The sequence below is a fragment of the Lithobates pipiens genome, unplaced genomic scaffold (genome assembly GCF_037356315.1).
Source record: "Lithobates pipiens isolate NorthernLeopardFrog02 unplaced genomic scaffold, aLitPip1_a1.2 Scaffold_8, whole genome shotgun sequence".
Classification (NCBI taxonomy): Eukaryota; Metazoa; Chordata; class Amphibia; order Anura; family Ranidae; genus Lithobates; species Lithobates pipiens.
The window spans coordinates 125313282-125337452 of record NW_027507903.1 but is presented as its reverse complement, the minus strand read 5'-3'; the positions used below and the strand labels follow the sequence as shown (position 1 = coordinate 125337452).

At 44.5% G+C, this 24171-nt stretch overlaps 1 protein-coding gene across 1 annotated transcript in view; it reads right to left on the bottom strand.

The window, feature by feature from the left end:
* Positions 1-24171, bottom strand: part of LOC143963274 (very-long-chain 3-oxoacyl-CoA reductase-like) — a 92364-nt gene that overhangs the window by 65512 nt on the left and 2681 nt on the right. The window contains exon 2 of the mRNA XM_077472838.1: positions 4967-5013. Coding sequence (XP_077328964.1) covers positions 4967-5013 — 47 coding nt within the window. The remainder of the gene's footprint in view (positions 1-4966; positions 5014-24171) is intronic.

Here is a 24171-nt window from a genome sequence, read left to right as displayed (position 1 = left end):
ATGTCAGTATACAAAGACATTTTGGACAATTTCATGCTCCCAAATTTGTGGGAACAGTTTTGGGTTGGCCCTTTCCTATTCCAACATGACTGCACACCAGTGCACAAAGCAAGGTCCAAATTGGACATGAGTGAGTGAGGTTGGGGTGGAGGAACTTGACTGACCTGTCCTGACCTCACCCCGATAGAATACCTTTGGGATGAATTAGAATGGAGACTGTGAGCCAGGCCTTCTCACATCAGTGCCTCACCTCACAAATGCGCTTCTGGAAGAATGGTCCAACATTCCCATAGACACACTCCTAAACCTTGTGGACAGCCTTCCCAGAAGAGTTGAAGCTGCTTCTGCAAAGAGTGGGCCAACTCAATATTGAACCCTACAAACTAAGACTGTGATGACATTAAAGTTCATGTCCGTGTAAAGGCAGGTGCCCCAATACTTTTGGTAATATAGTTTATATACAGAAAAACCTAACTAGAGAACTTAGGACTTTAAAGGTACCAAAAAGCGAGTAGAATAAAACCTCAAATTTTTTATTATTACAAATAATAAAACAGTATAATGTTGTTAAAAATCTAGAATAATACAAAGCATGATCACGTGTACGTATTACAGTGCCTTGCGAAAGTATTCGGCCCCCTTAAACTTTTCAACCTTTTGCCACATTTCAGGCTTCAAACATAAAGATATAACATTTTAATTTTTTGTGAAGAATCACCAACAAGTGGGACACAATTGTGAAGTGGAACGAAATTTATTGGATAATTTAAACTTTTTTAGCAAATAAAAACTGAAAAGTGGTGTGTGCAAAATTATTCGGCCCCTTTACTTTCAGTGCAGCAAACTCACTCCAGAAGTTCAGCGAGGATCTCTGAATGATCCAATGTTGTCCTAAATGACTGATGGTGATAAATAGAATCCACCTGTGTGTAATCAAGTCTCTGTATAAATGCACCTGCTCTGTGATAGTCTCAGGGTTCTGTTGAAAGCGCAGAGAGCATCATGAAGACCAAGGAACACACCAGGCAGGTCCGTAATACTGTTGTGGAGAAGTTTAAAGCCAGATTTGGATACAAAAAGATTTCCCAAGCTTTAAACATCCCAAGGAGCACTGTGCAAGCGATCATTTTGAAATGGAAAGAGAATCAGACCACTGCAAATCTACCAAGACCTGGCCGTCCCTCTAAACTTTCAGCTCAGACAAGGAGAATACTGATCAGAGATGCAGCCAAGAGGCCCATGATCCCTCTGGATGAACTGCAGAGAACTACAGCTGAGGTGGGAGAGTCTGTCCATAGGACAACAATCAGTCGTACACTGCAAAAATCTGGCCTTTATGGAAGAGTGGCAAGAAGAAAGCCATTTCTCAAAGATATCCATAAAAAGTCTTGTCTAAAGTTTGCCACAAGCCACCTGGGAGACACACCAAACATGTGGAAGAAGGTGCTCTGGTCAGATGAAACCAAAATCGAACTTTTTGCCCACAATGCAAAACGATATGTTTGGCGTAAAAGCAACACAGCTCATCATCCTCAACACACCATCCCCACTGTCAAACATGGTGGTGGCAGCATCATGGTTTGGCCTGCTTTTCAGCAGGGACAGGGAAGATGGTTAAAATTGAGGGGAAGATGGATGCAGCCAAATACAGGACCATTCTGGATGAAAACCTGTTGGAGTCTGCAAAAGACCTGAAACTGGGACGGAGATTTATCTTTCAACAAGACAATGATCCCAAACATACAGCAAAATCTACAAAGGAATGGTTCACAAATAAACGTATCCAGGTGTTAGAATGGCCAAGTCAAAGTCTAGACCTGAATCCAATCGAGAATCTGTGGAAAGAGCTGAAAACTGCTGTTCACAAATGCTCTCCATCCAACATCACTGAGCTCGAGCTGTTTTGCAAGGAAGAATGGGCAAGAATTTCAGTCTCTCGACGTGCAAAACTGATAGAGACATACCCCAAGCGACTTGCAGCTGTAATCGCAGCAAAAGGTGGCTCTACAAGGTATTAACACAAGGGGGCCGAATAATTTTGCACGCCCCACTTTTCATTTTTTTATTAGTTAAAAAAGTTTAAATTATCCAATAGATTTCGTTCCACTTCACAATTGTGTCCCACTTGTTGGTGATTCTTCACAAAAAATAAAATTTTTATATCTTTATGTTTGAAGCCTGAAATGTGGCAAAAAGTTGAAAAGTTCAAGGGGGCCCGAATACTTTCGCAAGGCACTGTATATATCATATATTGCTTTCCTCATCATCCGTGTCATATATAGGTGATGGGTTGCTTGCTGTGACTTTAACGTGTTTCACGGGTCAATAGCCTGCTTCATCAGGAGGATAATTACAGTCAAGCTCTGTAATTGTTCAGATACAACATGATATAGACAAATATGACCAACAACTGCACCTCCTAGAAGGAATGGATCAAACTTATCTTGAAGGAATGTATCAAGAATCTTCCCTTGGAGTTGACCGTTAGTTCAACACGGGGAATTTCGTATTAATATATGCTTAACCACTTGCTTACTGGGCACTTAAACCCCCCTCCTATCCAGACCATTTTTTTATCTTTCAGCGCTGTCGCAGTTTGAATGACAATTGCGCGGTCATACAACACTGTACTCAAATTAAAATTTTAGCATTTTTTTCCCCCAAATAGAGCTTTCGTTTTTTTTTGTTTTTTTTTTCTTTTTAATGTAAAAAGACCAAATTTTGTAATTTTTGGGATTTTTTATTTTGTTTTAAAATTTTATAACGGGTAATTTTTGTCCGCCATTGATGTATGCTCATGAGGCGGCACTGATGGGAACCGATGGGTGGCAGTGATGGGCACTGATCGGTTACACTGATAGGCAGCACTTCTATGTGGCACTGATTGGCACCACTGGTGGGCATTGATAGGTGGCACTTGTGGGCATCGATAGGTGGCACTTGTGGGTATCGATAGGTGGCACTTGTGGGCACTGTTAGACTCTATAAATGAGGCATAATTGCCTCTTGCTTTTCGGGACCGATGTCCCTTTAAGATAAGCTGGTGATCAGCTTTCTTTTTTCTCCTCCACTGTCGGCGTGAGGCGAAAAAAAAAACGGTCACCGAGCTTTTCTTTTGATCATGTGATCAGCTGTTATTGGCTGACAGCTGATCACATGGTAAGGGGCCGGGACCGTGACTCGGTGATCACAGCGCGCTCCGCGCACACCCTGTAGGGCACAGGCAGGGAGCGAGCACGGTGGAGGCCGTCATATGACAGCCTCCCGGGAATTCACATCTGCGCTTTTGCTGTCATTTGGCCATAGTGTGGATGTCAGGTGGTTAAACAGGGTTGGTCCACTCGTGTATCAGGCTAGTCCAATTAAATCTCCAATAATATAATGTTGCACATTTTGCACAGCATGCCAACAGAGGCTTGGTCACAGTCAGTCATGATGGGATCTGTACAATTTGCATATCTACAACAGAGCTTAACTGTAATTATCTTCCACTCCCTCGTCCCCTGCACTTCTGCTGGGTCCCCCTCTGCTGCTGTGGGGGATGCTTTCAGGATGGAGATTAAAAAAATCAGTGATCTGTACCTATCACTCCTGTGTCCACTCATAACTGAATGAACAGGAAGCTTTGTACAGAGCTATTCCTCTCCATTCATTCTGTGCAGCTAAGGCTGCAGATATAGAGATTTAGGGCTGTGTCCTCAATCTCCTTTCTCCTTTCTTTCTGTCGGTTATCTGTCACAGTCCATCCTTGTGTAATGAGAGAATGCATTGTATTCACTAAAAATATAAAAGAAAAAACAAGAAGTTCTATGAATGGATACGGTGCTGAGCGAGTGACTCCCCTGTGATCAGTGTTTAGTGTCCCAGCTGTTCGCAGACAGCCTGAGCAGAACATGGCAGATCCTGGCTATCACTGTAGTATTGCTCAATATTACAGTGATTTCCAGCTTCCCCAGTGACCCATCAGGAATAAGTAATATATACACTATATTACCAAAGGTATTGGGACACCTGCCTTTACAGGCACATGAGCATTAATGGTATCCCAGTCTTAGTCCATAAGGTACAATATTGAGTTGGCCTGCCCTTTGCGGCTATAACGGCTTCAACTTTTCTAGGAAGGCTGTCCACAAGGTTTAGGAGTTCATGGGAATGTTTGATCATTCTTCCAGAAGCGCATTTTGTGAGGTCATGCACTAATGTTGGATGAGAAGGCCTGGCTCGCAGTCTCCCCTCTAATTCATCCCAAAGGTGTTCTATCGGGTTGAGGTCAGGACTCTCTGCAGGCCAGTCAAATTCCTCCACCCCAAACTCGCTCATCAATTTTTTTTTTGGACCTTGCTTTGTGCACTGGTCCAAATCATTTTGTAGAGTGAGGATTATGGTGTGGGGTTGTTTTTCAGGGGTTGGGAACTCTTAAGGCGTCAGCATACTAAGATATTTTGGACAATTTCATACTCCCAACTTTGTGGGAACAGTTTGGGGATGGCCCTTTCCTGTTTCAACATGACTGCGCAAAACAAGGTCCATAAAGACATGGATGAGTGATTTTGGGGTGGAGAAACTTGACTGTCCTGCACAGAGTCCTGACCTTAACCTGATAGAGCACCTTTGAGCCAGAGCCAGGTCTTCTCGTCCAATAGCAGTACCTGACCTCACAAATGCGCTTCTGGAGGAATGGTCAAACATTCCCATAGACACACTCCTAAACCTTGTGGACAGCCCTCTCAGAAGAGTTGAAGCTGTTATAGCTGCAAACGGTGGGCCAGCTCAATATTGAACCCTATGGGCTAAGACTGGGAAAGGTAATGTGCGTGTTAAGGCAGGTGTCCCAATACTTTTGGTAATATATTGTATATTTATTATGCCAAGCAAGGCCAATGTAAGTATACAACACAAATAAATCCTTGAGGTTAGCTTTAGACACCTACTGTATGTGTCTCATCCTCTAAAAGCAATGACTTACCTCTTGTGCATATGCCTTCCCTATGCCATCTGTAGCCCCCGTTACCACTGCAAAAGAAGACAGAAGCATGAGGCCTTTGCTGTATGCACCCTGGCAGTGAGTACACGCTACTTTTTTTTTTGTACACAACTCTGCAATATAACAACGTTATCATAGAACAACTACCGTATTTATCAGCGTATAACACACACTTTTTTCCCCTTAAAATCAGGGGAAAATTATGGGTGTGTGTTATACAACGATCCCTGCTGTCTCTGAGGGTAGAGGAGCGAGTGCCGCTGAATTACATAGAGCTGCAATCTCCTGTGTACTTGGCGCTCCGTCACTCACAGCCACACCTTCCGCATTGGGCCACTGTTATGTCAATCATATGAGCAGGGCCAGGAGGCATGGCTGCGAGTGACTGAGCGCAGGGTACACAGGAGATCCTGTGTAATTCAGCGGCGCGCGTTCCTCCTCTTCCCTCGGAGACAGAAGGGATAATCTAACACTGGAGAGGATGCAATGATGGGAAAGGTGAGGCTGCAGATGGGCCCTGAACAGGCTGCATTGTTGTGCAATTTAATGGCTGCAGATGAGCACCAAGCAGGGTGCATTATTGATCAATTTAATGGCTGCAGATGGGCACTGAGCAGGGTGCATTGTTGGGCAATTTAATGGCTGCAGATGGGCACTGAACAGGCTGCATTGTTGGGCAATTTAGAGGCTTCAGATGGGCACTGAACAGGCTGCATTGTTGGGCAATTTAGAGTCTTCAGATGGGCACTGGTGAGGCTGCATTGTTGGGCCATTTAGAGGCTTCAGATGGTCACTGGTAAGGCTGCATTGATGAGCTGTGACCCTAATTTTGCTTCAAAGCTTTATTTAAAATGTACGTTTTTTTCCTTAAACTTCCCTAAAATTGGACTGCGTGTTATATGCCTGTGTGTGTTATACAAACGAAAAATACATTATTTCTGTGTAGTCAGATATGTGGTCACATTAACTGTAGTATTCTAAAAGCAACCATATAGTTCCATATATTTTAAAGATTTCTCACTTCTACTCATTGGTTATAATGCAGTTCAGGCAATAAGTTCTCTTATTTCTAATGCCAATACAAAAAGTTATAAGGCACACAGGATGCCTCTAAATGCACCTCTATGTTAGCCTATGTGACCATGCACACAAAAGGTGTTTACAGGTGTATTACAAGAGAATAGAATGAAAATCTGGAGACAAATAGATGTCAACAGAAAGGTAAAAACAGGAGGATCAACTACAGTCTATTTGCAAATTGATATAAGACTTTATTGATGAAACATATTTACAGGCGTTAGGTCCACCAGAGGTGGTATGAAAAAAGCCCCCTCTAGTGTAACATGCTCTCCCAATGTATCAGTTTATTAATTCAAAATACAACTATGACACATTAGACACAAATGTCATAAAAAACACTAAGCTCAAATGACGTCCCATACACTCCATATCCCAAGTCCCGCCCCCAGATAGGGAATAATCAATAGGCACTTAAAGCTGAAAAAAGTCACACGATAGACCCCGTTCTCTACCAATAGAATGGTATAGCGGGTTACAGTTGGCAGCTGTGTCCGCAAGGGCTATTGATTAATTACTGTCAACAGTAGCAGCCTTCTAGTAGGGAGAACCTGGGTAATCAGTTACTGTATTTGGCTCCTGGCCCTTGCTCCTAAGATAAATAAATCCTGCGATTAGACCTGTATATTGCAGACCATCCCGCAACTCTAACTTAGAACTGCAGAGTAGTATCACCCTGCTATGCTATATACAGTGCAGAGTCTCATAGACAGTGGGCCATTTGTAGGAGTTAATAGGGTGTCACACCTGGGGTAAAGAATAAATATGATTGTGAATAAATAATAAGTGAGTGAGGATCACTAAAGTAAAGGTTTACACTTCATTAATAAGTTTGGATTATTTAAAGGAGGGGAAAAAAGGGAATGGAGAGAGGAGGGGAAAGGGACAGAGAAGGAGGGGGGGGGGGGCTTTATGTCTTTTTTTTATGGAAAGGAGGACGGAGGTGAGCTGGCATAAGCTACGTCGACGCTTGCGTTTCGTGCACCTCACAGTGCACTTCATCTGGACAAGAGGAGCCTTTAGAGGCTGAAAAAAATTAAAAACATCCCCCCCACATTTAGGAGAGGAAAATTTGAGCAGAAAAAAATGTGCCCCATACCCTGTGCCCAGTACCCTGGTGTGCCCCATACCCTGTTCCCAGTACCCTGATGTGCCCCATACCCTGTGCCCAGTACCCTGATGTGCCCTGTACCCTGTGCCCAGTACCCTGATGTGCTCTGCTGTTCCACATACCCTTTGCCCATACCTTGATGTGCCCTGCTGTCACCCCTACCCTGATGTAACCAATACCCTGCACCCTGCTGCGCCCGTACCCTGATGTGCCCTGCTGTGCCCCATACTTTGTGCCCTGCTGTGCCCTGTATTCTGTGCCCTTGTCCTGATGTGCCCCATACCCTGTGCCCTGCTGTGCCCCATACCCTGTGTTCTGCTGTGCCCAGTGCCCCATACCCTGTGCCTGTGTCCTCATGTGCCCTGCTGTGCCCCATACCCTGTGCCCTGTATCCTGCTGTGCCCTGTACCATGCACCCTACTGTGCCCTGTACCATGTACCCTGATGTGTCCTGTACCCTGCTGTGCTCTGTACCCTGCTGTGTGCCTTGTACCCCGCTGTGTGCCCTGTACCATGCTGTGCGCCCCATGCCCTGCTGTGTGCATTGTGATAAGCCATTCCTTGCTGTGTACCCCATGTTATGCTGCTTGCCCCATGGTGTGCCCCATTCCCAGCCATGAGCCCCTTAAAGTGCCCCATGTTCTGCTGTGAGCCCCATGATGTACCTCATGTTTTGCTGTGTGCCCTGTGATGTGTCCCATGCCCTGCTGTGTGTCCTATGCCCTGCTGTGAGACCCATGATGTGCCCCATGTTCTGCTGTGTGCCCCATGATGTTCTCAAGGTTCAGCTGTGTGCCCCATGTTCCGCTGTGTGCCCCATGATGTGCCCCATGTTCTGCTGTGTGTCCCATGATGTGCCCAATGTTCTGCTGTGTGCACCATGATGTGCCCCATGTTCTGCTGTGTGCCCCATGATGTACCCAAGGTTCTGCTGTGTGCCTCATGATGTGCCCTGCCCCCCCCCCCCCCATATCGTCTCCTGCCCTCCTGTGCTCTGCCCTGCTGTCCCCTGTACACTGCTTATCTCAAGTTAAACCCAGAACTGAGCATCTGTGGGGAAAAAGAGCACAAGTTTCACATAAAATAGGTAAGTTCTAAGATTTGTTTCTATTAGTTAAAGTGGTTGATGTTTTTTCACCTTAATGCTTCCTATGCATTTGTGTGAAAAAACTTCTGTCACTCAGCAGCTCCCCCATTTTACTCACCTGAGCCCATTCGTCCCCACGCTGGAGACACGGTCTACATCTCTGGATAGATTGATAGCAGCACAGCCATTGGCTCCTGCTGCTGTCAATCAAATCCAATGATGTGGGGGCGGGGCTGAGTCCAGCATCCTATGTCTATAGACGCAAATTCTGGACACGGGAGTGTGCCCGCAAGGTAACCCCCAGGGAGAGCGCTTCTCCTAGGAGGAGCCGCGAGCGCCGTTGGGGGACCACAGAAGAGGATGTTCAGGGCCACTCTGTTCAAAAATAACTGCACAGTGGTGTTAAGTATATGTTTGTTATTTTTTTATTTTTTAAAACAAGGGTTTACAACCCCTTTAATGCTATTTTTTTAAATGTTTTTATGTTTTTTTTATATGTTTTTATATCACAGCTCGCTGATCATGCCACTGTTCCATGAGCTGTAGATCTGAACACTACAGGTTACAGCACACCTAAATTGTTAGCCCCACTCCTGAACTCCCAATGATTGCCTTACCCATACCCCAGTTAATTTTTTGTATTTTTCCCATTATGGGCGTGAGTGGGGCCTCATGTCTTAGTTTTGCCTAAGGCCTCCCAAAGCCTAGAGTCACCTCTAACAAAACTGAACAACACCCCTGAATTCCCCCCCAAAAGGGTTTCTCTTGTGAACCCCCCTCCCCCCTTCCAGATATTATGGCCTACCTGGCTGTCGCCCAAATCATGAGCTCCTAGCCAGGCAGGGCATCTTTTGGGGGTTAAATTGTGTTTGCCTGGACTCCCAGATCTCACCCCAATATCTGGAATGGCACTGGGGGGGGCGGGCAGACAATGCCGGAACCCCATGCACCCCCAAGCGGATTTCCTCTTCCTTGTCCAATCTAATCCCCAATCTATTCTAATTGAAGGACACTAAACTTTCTTCCATGATAAGATAAGAAAGATAAGAAAGATAACCTCCCCAATTCAGTTTTTTTTTCCACAATTCTCCATAGTAAATCTAATTTGCTACAAAAGTCTTTCAAGTCTTCTGGGAATCACAATGTCACTGATACCCCTTTATTTTTAGCTATCTCACCTGCTGGAAAATCGACACAAGATATTTTTTGCCCGAAGCTGACTTAATAGGGGATTTTAAGGCTTTCCTTATAAACAAAGTTTCTTGTGATATATCCGTAAAGATTAATATCTCACGTCCATTTAATTTGATTGGTGTGGCACTTCTCATGCCGTATGAGACTTGTTGTTTTATTTCATAGTGAGTGAATCTTGCTATTACATCTCTTACTACAACCATTGGTAGCATATTTGCTTTTTGTATCCAGTGAACTCTATCAAACTGTATAGGGGATGATTTTTCCTTATCTAGTATTTTATTGAACACCTCACTGAGCGTTTTTTCAAGATTGCAGTTTTTCACGGACTCAGGTAGACCCCGTATTCCTCAAGTTGTTCCTTCTACTGCGATTCTCTTGATCCTCTATAATGTATGTTCCTCATTTCCAGCCAATCTGATTCTGCACTCGCCCGCAGATCCAAAATGGCATTTTTATGTTCATCAAGATGTGCTTCAGATTCTTCAACCCTTTTCAATACATTTTGTATGTCCCTTCTAGTAGCATTAAGTTCACCTTTAACCACTTAAGGGCCGCCGTATTGCCAATGTACGTCATTGCAATGGCACGTACAGGCACAAGCACGTACATGTACGTGCTTGCCTTCCAGCGGGTGGGGGGTCCGATCGGACCCCCTCTCGCTGGATACCGCGGTCCGTTTCGCTTCAGGAGCGATCCGGGATGAGGGGATGGCCGTTGGTTTCTGGCCATCCCCTCTTGATCGCTCCTGGCGAATGAGAAGCTTCCTCCCACTGTGTATTGTATACACAGGCAGGGAGGAAGTGATGTCATTCTCCTCGGGGCGGTCTTTTTGACCGGACTACGAGGAGAAGACTAAAAGTAAGTGCACCAAACACTACTCTAACACATAGGTACACAACCCCCCCCCCCCGATCACCCCCCCCTCCCCCCCCCCAGTCACAGTGTCACTGATTGCAGTGATCATTTATTTACTGATCACTGCATTCAGTGTCAGTTGTAAAAGTAAAAACTGTCAGGGCAGTTAGTGTTAGGTCCAGGGTAGCCCCTGATTGCCCCTAGAGTTAACCCTTTCACCCCCTTTTGCCAGTGTCACTAAGCAATCATTTTTCTGATCGCTGCATTAGTGTCGCTAGTGTCGCTAGGTAGCTAGTTATTTTTTTAGGTTCACCGCCAGGTTTTTATAGCGCTAGGTACCCCGATATACTACCCAATAATGGTTTTAACCCCCTGATTGCCCCTAGTTAACCCTTTCACCTCCTTTTGCCAGTGTCACTAAGCGATCATTTTTCTGATCGCTGCATTAGTGTCGCTAGTGTTGCTAGGTAGCTAGTTATTTTTTTAGGTTCACTGCCAGGTTTTTATAGCGCTAGGTACCCCAATATACTACCCAATAATGGTTTTAACCCCCTGATTGCCCCTAGTTAACCCTTTCACCCCCTTTTGCCAGTGTCACTAAGCGATCATTTTTCTGATCGCTGCATTAGTGTCGCTAGTGTCGCTAGGTAGCTAGTTATTTTTTTTAGGTTCACCGCCAGGTTTTTATAGCGCTAGGTACCCCGATATACTACCCAATAATGGTTTTAACCCCCTGATTGCCCCTAGTTAACCCTTTCACCCCCTTTTGCCAGTATCACTAAGCGATCATTTTTCTGATCGCTGCATTAGTGTCACTGATGTCGCTAGGTAGCTAGTTATTTTTTTAGGTTCACCGCCAGGTCTTTATAGCGCTAGGTACCCTGATATACTACCCAATAATGGTTTTAACCTCCTGATTGCCCCTAGTTAATCCTTTCACCCCCTTTTGCCAGTGTCACTAAGCGATCATTTTTCTGATTGCTGCATTAGTGTCACTAGTGTCGCTAGGTAGCTAGTTATTTTTTTAGGTTCACCGCCAGGTTTTTATAGCGCTAGGTACCCCCATATACTACCCAATAATGGTTTTAACCCCCTAATTGCCCCTAGTTAACCCTTTCACCAGCGATCACAGTATAAGTGTCACTGGTGACGCTGGTTAGCCAGTTAGTTATTTAGGTTCCCCGTCAGGTTTTTATATAGCGCCAGGGACCCCCATATACTACCTAATAAAAATTTGAACCCCCTGATTGCCCCTAGTTAACCCTTTCACCAGTGATCACCGTATAAGTGTTACGGGTGACTCTGGTTAGTTTGCTTTTTATAGCATCAGGGCACCCACCATTTATTACCCAATAAAGGTTTAACCCCCTGATCACCCGGCGGGTGATATCAATTAGGTTTTAGGGTCAGGGTCTGCGTCGCCCCAGGCAGCGCTAGGTTAGTGCCAGTACCGCTAACACCCACACGCAAAGCATAAACCTCCCATAGTGGTATAGAATCTGAACAGATCAATATCTGATCTGATCAGATCTATACTAGCATCCCCAGCAGTTTAGGGTTACAAAAAAACGCATTGTTAGCGGGATCAGCCCAGATACCTGCTGGCACCTGCGTTTTGCCCCTCTGCCCAGCCCACCCAAGTGCAGTATCGATCGATCACTGTCACTTACAAAACACTAAACACATAACTGCAGCGATCGCAGAGTCAGGCCTGATCCCTGCGATCGCTAACAGTTTTTTTTGGTAGCATTTTATATTTAAATCCGGAAGGCAGTGCTTGGTTTTCGGGGTCCCATACGTGGCTAGACTCCCAAAAAGTCCCCCACATGTGGTATCCCCGTACTCAGAAGAAGCAGCAGAATATATTTTGGGGTGCAATTCCACATATAACTATGGCATGTGTGAGCAATATATCATTTAGTGACAACTTTTTGTAAACTTTGTTTTTTTTTGTGTCATTCAATCACTTGGGACAAAAAAAAAATATTCAATGGGCTCAGGCTAGGCTCGGCTCCCAAAAAGTCCCCCACATGTGGTATCCTCGTACTCGGGAGAAGCAGCAGAATTTATTTTGGGGTGTAATTTGACTTATGCCCATAGCATGTGTGAGCAATATATCATTTAGTGACAACTTTGTGCAAAAAAAAATTTTTTTTTAAATTCCTGCAACTTTTGACAAAATATAAAATATTTAATGGACTCAACATGCCTCTCAGTAAATAGCTTGGGGTGTCTACTTTCCAAAATGGGGTCATTTGGGGGGGTTTTGTGCTATTTTGGCATTTTATGGCCTTCGAAACTGTGATAGGTAGTGAGGAGTGGAATCAAAAATTTGCACCCTTAGAAACCCTGAAGGCAGTGATTGGTTTTCGGGGTGCCGTACGCAGCTAGACTCCCAAAAAGTCCCACATATGTGGTATCCTCATACTCAGGAGAAGCAGCAAAATATATTTTGGGGTGCAATTCCACATATAACTATGGCATGTGTGAGCAATATATCATTTAGTGACAACTTTTTGTAAACTTTTTTGTTTTTTTGTATCATTATTCAATCACTTGGGACAAAAAAAAAAATATTCAATGGGCTCAACATGCCTCTCCACAACTTCCTTGGGGTGTCTACTTTCCAAAATGGGGTCATTTGGGGGGGTTTGTGTTATTTTGGCATTTTATGGCCTTCGAAACTGTGATAGGTAGTGAGGAGTGAAATCAAAAATTTGCACCCTTAGAAATCCTGAAGGCAGTGATTGGTTTTCGAGGTGCCGTACGCGGCTAGACTCCCAAAAAGTCCCACATATGTGGTATCCCCGTACTCAGGAGAAGCAGCAGAATATATTTTGGGGTGCAATTTCACATATAACTATGGCATGTGTGAGCAATATATCATTTAGTGACAACTTTTTGTAAACTTTTTTTTTTTTGTGTGTCATTATTCAATCACTTGGGACAAAAAAAAATATTCAATGGGCTCAACATGCCTCTCCACAACTTCCTTGGGGTGTCTACCTTCCAAAATGGGGTCATTTGGGGGGGGGGGGGGGTTTGTACTGCCCTGCCATTTTAGCACCTCAAGAAATGAGATAGGCAGTCGTAAATTAAAAGCTGTGTAAATTCCAGAAAATGTACTCTAGTTTGTAGACGCTATAACTTTTGCGCAAACCAATAAATATACGCTTATTGACATTTTTTTTACTAAAGACATGTGGCTGAATAAATTTTGCCCTAAATGTATGACTAAAATTGAGTTTATTCGATTTTTCTTATAACAAAAAGTAGAAAATATCATTTTTTCTCAAAATTTTCGGTCTTTTTCCATTTATATCGCAAAAAATAAAAATCGCAGAGGCAGTCAAATACCATCAAAAGAAAGCTCTATTTGTGGGAAGAAAAGGACGCAAATTTTGTTTGGGTACAACATTGCATGACCGCGCAATTACCAATTAAAGCAGTGCAGTGCGAAATTGTAAAAAGACCTCTGGTCCTTAGGCTGTTAATCGGTCCGGGGCTGAAGTGGTTAATCATGCACACTAAATGAGACATCATTTCAGCCATATACTGCTTTGTGGGAAAGCTTGTAGGCTATCTACATCTTTATCTCTAGCCATCTTCTGTTGTTGATCCTTCGGCCTACTTCTTCCCCTGACTCAGGGCTCTTATTTCTTTGATCTTCTGGGGGTGAAGTTATTGTCTCAGGATTTTCGATTATATTTTCAATTGTGTTTTCTGCTATTTGTTCCATTTTTTGATCAGCTTTATCCTGTACCATATATGTTTTTTATGGAGTTACAGCTCTAACGCTCTACTAGGTTAGTTTTTACCCCATTTCTCCCCATATTTTCTTTTCCCAGATTATTATTCCTTCTATTCATTCACTGTCTCAAGAGAAAGATTTTATTATCAAATCGTATAAACTAAATGATATATGGGAAATCTGGGGGGAAAGGCAGGTGGCTATACTAATGAAACCAGAAATAACAATAGTAACGATACTGATAAGGGATGGTCTATATATATATATAGTACCCCACCTTGTCTATCTATACCGTACCTACGCCACTACTTCAACCCTACAGTTCACTTCGCATGCACTATTCCAATTGATGAGCAGTTCCAAGAAACATTCAACAATTAATGAAGTAGGGATTGACAATTAATGTGGACTCAAACCTGTATCAAAGAGAAAAAAAATGCAGAGACCATAGAGAGTCAGCAGATCAGGACTCACTGGAGCCAAATGAGGCAGGATAAAGCAGTACTGTGTTAGCAATTAATAAATAACTGATAGTATCTATAAAAGTATTGCTCCTTAATATTCAGATGTAAAAATAAAGTATACAAGTAATGATGCAACGTGAAGGTATAAATTGATTTACACTTCCTGTTTAAACGATTGTTCACAGTTATTCAGGCATTTGTTCAGATTGTTATTCAAAATCTTCAGATTAATCAATTAGAATTTCCAACTCCTACATGCCCACTGTATACAGTTTACAATAACAACTGATCCTTTTGTCAAGAGTATCAGAGGTATATTAATGCATATGATGAATATTTGATCAAAATAAACAAGATAAGGTAGGCAAAAAAAAAAAAAAAAGATTACCTATTTAGAGTTAGAGGAGGTCTAGAGCTAGAATTATTCTAAAGCTAGAAATATCTCGCTGTAATGTTACCTCACTTGTGTGGTTCGAATACCATTTACATATGCGTGTGCAACTTACGTATGCGTTCGCTTCTGCGCATGAGCACTGAGGGCACTTTTTTTTCTATTTCTTTTTACACTGTCCATTTTTTTTATCACTTGTTTTTTTTTTTTTTTTTTTAACTAGTGAGTGATGAGCTCTGCCTGCCCTGCCCCCTCCTGGTCCCCACACAGTCTGTAGGTTCACCTCGGAATCTGCACACTCTTCGGAGGGCAGGATTGGATGAGACCGACCTGCGATTAAGCTGCTGTAGGTCTGGCCTTATGGTGGCAGTGAGTTACTTCTACACAACCACCAAGATTACAGACAGTTTATCACTTTTATTCATATTAGAAAGAATGTAAACATCCCTTGTAATAGAAATAAGGAAGACAGGTCCTCTTTATCGAAAGATCTGGGGTCAAAAAGACCCAAAATCTCTTCATTACCTTTAAAACCAAAGGTTAAAAAAAAAATTTTTTTTTGATCTTTCACTTTTATTTTTATTTTATTTTCTTTCAGCCTGGACTGGAAGTGACGTCATGGAGCTGTTCCGGTCCTCCAAGACCATATTGTCGATCAAAGAGTTAACACACCCATGGGACCAGACGGCTACACTGTTAGATCATTTCTTGGGAAAACCGGCAGTAATGGTAAGCCCGAGAAGCACCAGCAAGCGACAGGAGGGGGCGCTTCCTCCTGCTATTTCGAAACCCAGCTCACTGGCTCATGAGAAATACAGCCGTCTGCTGAAAAAAACAGTAGGGTTCAATATTGAGTTGGCCCACACTTTGCAGCAATAACAGCTTCAACTCTTCTGGGAAGGCTGTCCACAAGGTTTAGGAGGGTGTCTATGGGAATGTTTAACCATTTTTCCAGAAGTGCATTTATGAGGTCAGGCAGTAATGTTGGATGAGAACATAACAGAGATCACTGTTCCCGATGACTGGAAACAGAAGATCTCTGTCATGTCACTAGGCAGAACAAGGAAATGGCTGTGTACAAGTCGATCACGGGCCGCCGCCGGACATCAAGCCTGCGGGACCCGCGAGCACTCTCCCGCAGCGGGCGTGCATACCCACTATCCTCCTTCTACGGTCTACAGGTATGTCAATTCACGCAGGAAAGCCGACCTGTGCAGTATATCTGTGTGAGCAGGTCGGCAAGTGGTTAAGCTGCTTTTTTCCTCCTAGGAGCAAAGGTGTCCAAGGGAGGAAAAAAAAAACGTCCTTTGAGCATGAGGCCTAAAAGTCTATAAAATAGAAATAATAATCAGCAGAAAAAATTATTGAAAAGGAAGGATGAGGTAATTATGGTAAACTAAGGTTTAATAAGAGGGTAAAGAGACACTTTTTTTTTTTTTTTTCCAGGTTGCTTAACTGACACCATCTGCAGATTGAAGCCCAGCATGAATGAGTAGAGATACAAGATACAAAAGTCACAATATTACTTTGCATTTCTCTGTTTCACATCAGATCAGTGTTAATAAACAGCAGGTCATACAGACTTTTTTCAACAGTAGCAGCTGCTAGAGCTATTGTTTTCTTTTTTTTAATAGCAAACATGTTATACTTACCTGCTCTGTGCAATGGTTTTGCACAAAGCAGCCCTGGTCCTCTTCTTTTTGGGTCCGTCCCCCCCCCCCCGCTGACGGTCCTGGCTTCTCCCCCCTGCTGAATGCCCCCCCAATATCAAACCTCTTGCTATAGGGGCACTTGAGCGGGCCCGCTCCTGAGTTGCACTCCTGTGAATGGACATTGACCATGCACACACACAGCGTGGCCCAGCCCTGCTCTCTGCTCTCTCCTCGTTGGGTCACTGGCTGTGATTGACAGCAACATGAGCCATTGGCTCCCACTGCTGTGTCAGCCAGTGAGGAGAGAGAGACATAGGAGAGCCGCTGCTCTCATGCAAATCACTGGATCAAGATGGGGCCCAAGTCTGTATAAGGGGGGCTGGGAAGGAGCTGCACACAGAAGGTTTTTTTACCTTAAAGTGTCACTAAACCCACATCATAAAAAACGATAAACTTCCAGATCCAGTGCCACATGGAGTAACTGAGTCTCCTCTCAGCTCCCACATCACAATCTCTAAATCGGCCTAAAAATACCTGCCCGACCCCCTCTTGCCACCTGCAGGATACTTGGCTGTCCTCCCATCCCCTCTACGAATCGATCGTTTCCAAAAAATACTGTCACGGGCACTTAAACGGCCGCAACGATTCACCTGGCCTGACTGCTAAATTGAGGCCCCGGTCTCGGCCTACACGGACCGCACCATCCGATTCAGGACCTGGAAACACTGGTCAAAACCCCTCCTGCCGCCTGCTGCCTCACCGGGTGTCCCCCCACCCTCAAACGGACCTATTTGTGCCCCGGAACCAGCGCAATACCACGAACAGCCTCAATGCCTCACCCGGCATAGCCGCAAATCGGGGTCCCTGCCTTGACTTTCACGGACAGCGTCTTCCAATTCAGGGCCTGGAAGTACCGTCTGAACCCCCTCCTGCCACCTGCTGCCTCATTGTGTTCCCCCCAGCCTCACATGGACCTTAGTACCAGCGCAACCTCACGAACGGCCGCATCGCTGCACCCGGCATAGCAGCAAATCGAGGCTCCGGTCTCAGCCTTGAAATTCAGTCAGGAGCTACGAATAAAGTACCAGCCTGACCACCCCCCCCCCCCCCCCCCCAGCACACTGCATCCTCCTTGGGGGTTTTCCACTCACCTATGGACTGCTTTGTGGAGAAGACCGGCACATGTTCTCACACGGCCGCAACGAGCCACCCGGCCCAGTCCCAAATCGAGGCCCCGTTTTCGGCCTCTCCAGACAACATGGCAGACGAACCAGCTATGGAGGTGAACACCCACATTCAATCTCCCTCCTCACTTCAGTCCTCCCTCTCCCTGCATGCCGCTTCCTCATCCTCAACCTGGGGGACAGCAATACTGACCATATAGCCCAGGCTGTAGATGCTCTTCTGTCCCCCATGATAACCGCCCCAGTGGAGGCGGTGGATACGGGGATGAGGCAAATCAAAGCGCAATTAGGGGAACATTCTACTAGAATCAATGAGGTTGAACACCGCCTTTCAAGTTTGGAGGAAGAAGTTGATCAGGCAAACATTTCATCAGATGTTACTGATGAAACGCATCGGTTGTAGGGCACGTGATATGTAATTTCCACTAGTTGGAACGCAGGTGGAATGCAAACGGCGTATCTGCATGTTTTTTGATTCAGGTAAAATGTTTTTACTATGTTTTATGCCATTGCCTCATATGAGATAAAGGGATTTTTTAATACTATGCAATGAGGAGCCCCTTCTTCTTGTTATCTTTTAACATCTGATCCATCGTTGGAGTATACTGGGCTGGGGATCAGTCTCCCTTCAGAAGGCACACTTCCACTGGTATCTGTGCATGGTCTGACCACCTGTAAAGGGTGTCAATTTCTTCTGATCAATCATTGGAGTATATCGGGGATCAGTCTCCCTTCAGAAGGCACACTTCCACTGTGATCTGTGCTTGGTTTGACTACCTGTAATGGGTGCCAATTCCTTCTAGTGAGAAGTTTGTTTGTCTGGTGGTGGTGGAAGATGTTTTCTCACCCAGATTGCAAGGATTCTCATTACTCACATTGATAGAAGATTATAGTGGTGGTTCACGGAAAGCTAATTTAAATTTTCTTTTGAAATTATATGGACATTTTCCTTAGTCCTATTTTTTATGAGATTCACACAATTTTTTGCATCTTTATTTATGTATGCATATTTGAGTACGTAGAGTGTGATATGAAATTTGTTTGATTTCTTTAACGCCTTCAGAAGCCACCTAATTAGTAAATCGAGTCCACCTGTGTGTAATTTAATCTCGGCATAAATACAGCTGTTCTCTGAAGCCCTCAGAGGTTTGTTAGAGAACCTTAGTGAACAAACAGAATAGTGAAGTCCAAGGAACACACCAGACAGGTCAGGGATAAAGTTTGAAGCAGGGTTGGGGTCATAAAAAATATCCCAACCTTTGAACATCTCACAGAGCACTGTTCAATTTATCATCTGAAAATGGAAAGAGTATGGCACAACTGCAAACCTACCAAGACATGGTCGTTCACCTAAACTGACAGGTCGAGCAAGGAGAGCATTAATCAGAGAAGCAGCCAAGAGGCCCATGGTAACTCTGGAGGAGCTGCAGAGCTCCACAGCTCAGGTGGGAGAATCTGTCCACAGGACAACTATTAGTCGAGCACTTCACAAATCTGGCCTTTATGGAAGAGTGGCAAGAAGAAAGCCATTGTTGAAAGAAAGCCATAAGAAGTCCAGTTTGTGAGGAGTCATGTGGGGGGACACAGCAAACATGCGGAAGAAGATGCTCTGGCCAAATGAGACTATAATGTAACTTTTTGGCCGCTGTAATGTATTGCTGGATCACAGCAATATAGATAATAATCATTGAAAATGTTTTAATTTTGGCACGGGGTTCCCCTTAAAATTCATACCAAACCTGAAGGGCCTGGTATGGATTCTGAGGGGACGCCCACACCGTTTAAAAAAAAAAATTTGGCACAGGGTTCCCCTTAACCAATTCAATACACTATATTATATATACTATACTGCCTGAATATAGATTCTACACTGAATATCTAATCTACGCTAAATGCAGAGTATTATCTAAAAATTCTAGCCTGTATATATATATATATATATATATATATATATATATATATATATATATATATACACATATACATATTCAAACACACTGCCTGCACGCCACTGACTAAGCTGTCTAATCTCTCTTCATTCATTACACTATACGGCCATCGTATAAGCAGCAGCCTTATATATTGTGGAGCGTGAGCCATGATTGGCCGAAGGACTTTCGGCAGAGCGTGCTGTGATTGGCAGGTCAGGTGCATGCTTTGACCAACCATCATACAGCAATGCACTGCGATCTCGCAGTTCATTATGGGGCGTTCGGCGGAGTCCAAATTGCCTGTGAACGCCCCATATGTTCAGTTTGTTTTAGAACAAACGAACACCATGGGCTCATCCCTAATGGGAAGATGGATTGAGCCAAATACAGCCAAATACATGGCAACCTTAGCAGTAGTGTAGTTATGTTTTTGTGCTAGGCCTGACTAGACTCGTGCACCCCCTAATTTATATATGACCCACCTCTTCATGTCAAGGCCACACCCCTTTTTGTTTAAGACCCACCCTGAACGCTAGTTCTGAGGGCCTGGGGGGGGGGGGGGGCAATGGATTCCCTTAAAGTGGTTGTATACCCAAATTTTTAACTTTTACCTACAGGAAAGCCTATAATAAGGCTTACCTGTAGGTAAAAAAAATATCTCCTAAACCTGTACGGTTAAGGAGATATTCCCCTCGGTATGCGCCGCTGACTGCAGCGGCGCATGCGCACAAGGGGATTCTTGGCCTGAAAATCCGGCAGTGGCTGGAATGAAATCTCCCTGCGCTGTGAGTGGCCGGAGCCGCGATACCCGGAAGAAACGCAGAGGGAGCATGTCAGCTCCCTCGGCGTGGATCGGGCCAGATGTCGGGGCCTCGTTCTAAGGTAAGTATTTCATAATGAGCTAGTATGCGGTGCATACTAGCTCATTATGCCTTTTGCTTTGCAGGTTTAAAAAAATAAAAAATAAATTTGCGGGTTTACTACAGCTTTAATTTGCATATATTTCCTCTCACTTTCTGTATGTCTATGTGGCAGAAAGTGAAGGGAAATCTCTGCAATGGGACAGGGATGGTAAGAAATAAACTGACAGGGGCTATAGCCCTCCCGTACTCTTTCCAAAACGAAAAAAAAAAGTGCTGCCTATAGTATAGTATATATTCTACTTTCACCACAAATTTCTGATAATTTTATGGTGAGGGCTAAGAAGATATAACAATGCCAATGGTGCAGAAGAAAACATATTTCTGTGCTGCCCCCCCCCCCCCCCGCAAAGAGCTGCCTTAGGCCTGGGCCTTGTCTGCCCTAAGCCAGGATAAAGCATTGAACCTTAGAAGAAAACCTGTTAGAGTCTGCAAAAGACTTGAGACTTGGGCGGAGGTTCATCTTCCAGTAGGGCAACGACCCTAAACATACAGCCAGAACTACAATGGAATGGTTTAGATCAAAGCATATTCATGTGTTAGAATTACCCAGTGTTTCCAGACACTCTCCATCCAATCTGACAGAGTTTGAGCTATTTTGCAAAGTAGAATGGGCAAAATGTCACTTTCTAGATCAGGGGTTGACAAATTTGCTTTGAATTTAGGAGCCAGTTAAAAAAGTTAGGAGACAGTTTTTTTTTTTTAGAGTGGTATGGATTGTCAGCTCCCGGGGTAAGGCCACTCATTTTCACCCCCTATCCCTAACTCCCAATGGAACACCCAGTCAATAACTCCAATGAAACACTGTTACATCAGGGTTATGGGCTGACCAGAAAGAGTAAGGCTGGCAACAGATGGAACTGGCTGGCACTGGCAGGTGGCACTGGTTGGAACTGGCAGGTGGCACTATTGGCACTGGCAGTGGCATGTGGCACTGATTGGCAGGTGGCCCTGGTTGGTGATGGCATGTCGCCCTGGTTGGCGGTGGCACTAGTTGTCACTGGCAGATGGCACTGATTGGCGGTGGCACTGGTTGGTGTTGGCAGGTGGCACTGGTTGGCAGTGGCACTAGTTGGCACTGATTGGCGGTGGCACTGGCAGGTGGCACGTTGCACTGATTGGTAGTGGCAGGTGGCACTGGTTGGCGGTGGCAGGTGGCACTGATTGGTGATGGCATGTGGCACTGATTGGCGGTGGCAGGTGGCACTGGCTGGCACTGGCAGGTGGCACTGGTTGCCACTGGCAGGCACGTGGAACTGCCAGATGGCATTGGCAGGTGACACTGGTTGGCATTGGCAGGTGACACTGGTTGGCATTGATTGGCGGTGGCACTGGCAGGTAGTACGTTGCACTGATTGGTAGTGGCAGGTGGCACTGGTTGGCGGTGGCAGGTGGCACTGATTGGTGATGGCAGGTGGCACTGATTGGCGGTGGCAGGTGGCACTGGCTGGCACTGGCAAGTGGCGCTGGCAGGCACTTGGAACGGCCAGATGGCATTGGCAGGTGACACTGGTTGACATTGGCAGGTGACACTGGTTTGGAACTGGCAGGTTGCACTATTGGCACTGGCAGGTGGCACTGTCGGTGGCACTGGCACGTGGCACTGATTGGCAGGTGGCACTGGTTTGGAAGTGGCAGGTGGCACTGGTAGTTGGTGGCAGGTGGCACTGATTGGTAGTGGCAGGTGGCACTGATTAGCGGTGACAGGTGGCACTGGTTGGCACTGGCAGGTGGCACTAGTTGGCGGCGGCACTGATTGGTGGTGGCAGATGGCACTGATTGGCGGTGGCAGATGGCACTGGCAGGTGGCACTGATTGACGGTGACACTCGGCAGGTGGCACTGATTGGCACTGGCAGGTGGCACTGGTTGGCACTGACAGGTGGCACTGGTTGGTAGTGGCAGGTGGCACTGATTGCCACTGGCAGGTGGCACTGGTAGGTGGCACTGATTGGCGGTGGCCCCGGGTTGTGGTGGCAGGTGGCACTGGTTGCAGGTGGTATTGATTGGCGGTGGCACTGGTTGGCACTAGCAGGTGGCACTGATTGGTGGTGGCACTGACACTGCCAGGTGGCACTGATTGGCGGTGGCAGGTGGCACTGGTTGGCGCTGGCAGGTGGCACTGGCAGGTTTCACACGGAGCACTCTGTTACTGAAAAGTAACAGAGGAGCTGTCAGAATTGAGCTTAATGTCGGAATGGGCAGGACCTGGCCGGGGTGGGCGGGGCCCGGCCGGGTGGGCGGGATTCAGCAGCTATCAAACACCAGCCAACGATTGGGCTGATTAAAAGGGGCAGGGCCACATACACGTAGCGGCCCGCCCAGATCCCATTGGCTGGCGTTTGATAGCTGCTGGGTCCCGCCCACCCCAGTCGGGTCCCGCCCACTCCGACATCAAGCTGAAATCTGACAGATCCTCCTCTCTCCGTTGCTTGTCAGTTTCACACACTTACCGCGGCGCCGCTGAGTGTGGAGGAGGGAGGAGGACGGCAGTATATATATATAATAGATACCTTATTACTATTATTATTATGTTACATATTATTTATAATGTATGTTTTATTATATATGGTGAATGGTGTTGCGCTCCACTAATAGTACAGATAAATAAATAAATAAAATAGATAAATATGGGTATAACTGTCAATATACAATGTGCAAATAATTACTGTTATCTTATTCAATAGTAAGTAGATGCTCCTTCAAAAACTTATTTTGAATCTAAACGCATGCAAACTATCATAAAGTACTTCTTCCACAAAAGTGCATCTAGTGACAATAAGCAATAAAGTGCATTCAGTGCCAAAAGTTTAAACATATAATCAAATATATATATATATATAATTTATATGCCTCCTTCCTCCCTCAGCCCACTCCATAACACTGAGGGAGGAAGGAGGCACACAGCGGAGGACTGGCCTTCTCCTAGGTTAAGCTGGCCTGGTTTGTAAGAAATGTATCATCGTCATCATGTATCAATGTTTTATCTGTACTATTAGTGGAGTGCAACACCATTCACCATATATACAGTTTATCGATTTAGGGGAGGGTTTGAACCCCTGTCAGTGTTCTGCTGCAGCCATATTTTCTCTTTTATTTTGCTTTACTTTTCTTTATTTTAAACATTGTGGCGCGAGGATAATCTATAATTACTATATTTTATTATGATGTTATTACTATGTTATATATTTATAATGCATGTTTTGATATTATTTGTTATTATTATGTTATATATTTATAATGTATGTTTTATTATCATTATTATGTTATGGTATCTTATATTATTATATTTTATATTATTATTGTTATGTTAGATTCAAATGTTATTATTATGTTATATATTTTTCATAATGTATGTTTTACTATTATTATTATGTTATGGTATCTTATATTATATTTTATATTATGATTGCTATGTTAGATCCAAATGTTGTTATTATTATGTTATATATTATTTATAATGTATGTTTTCTATTATTTAGGGCTGCAACTAACGATTATGTTCATAATCGATTAGTTGGCTGATTATTGTTTTGATTAATCGATTAATTGGTTAATAACCTTAAAA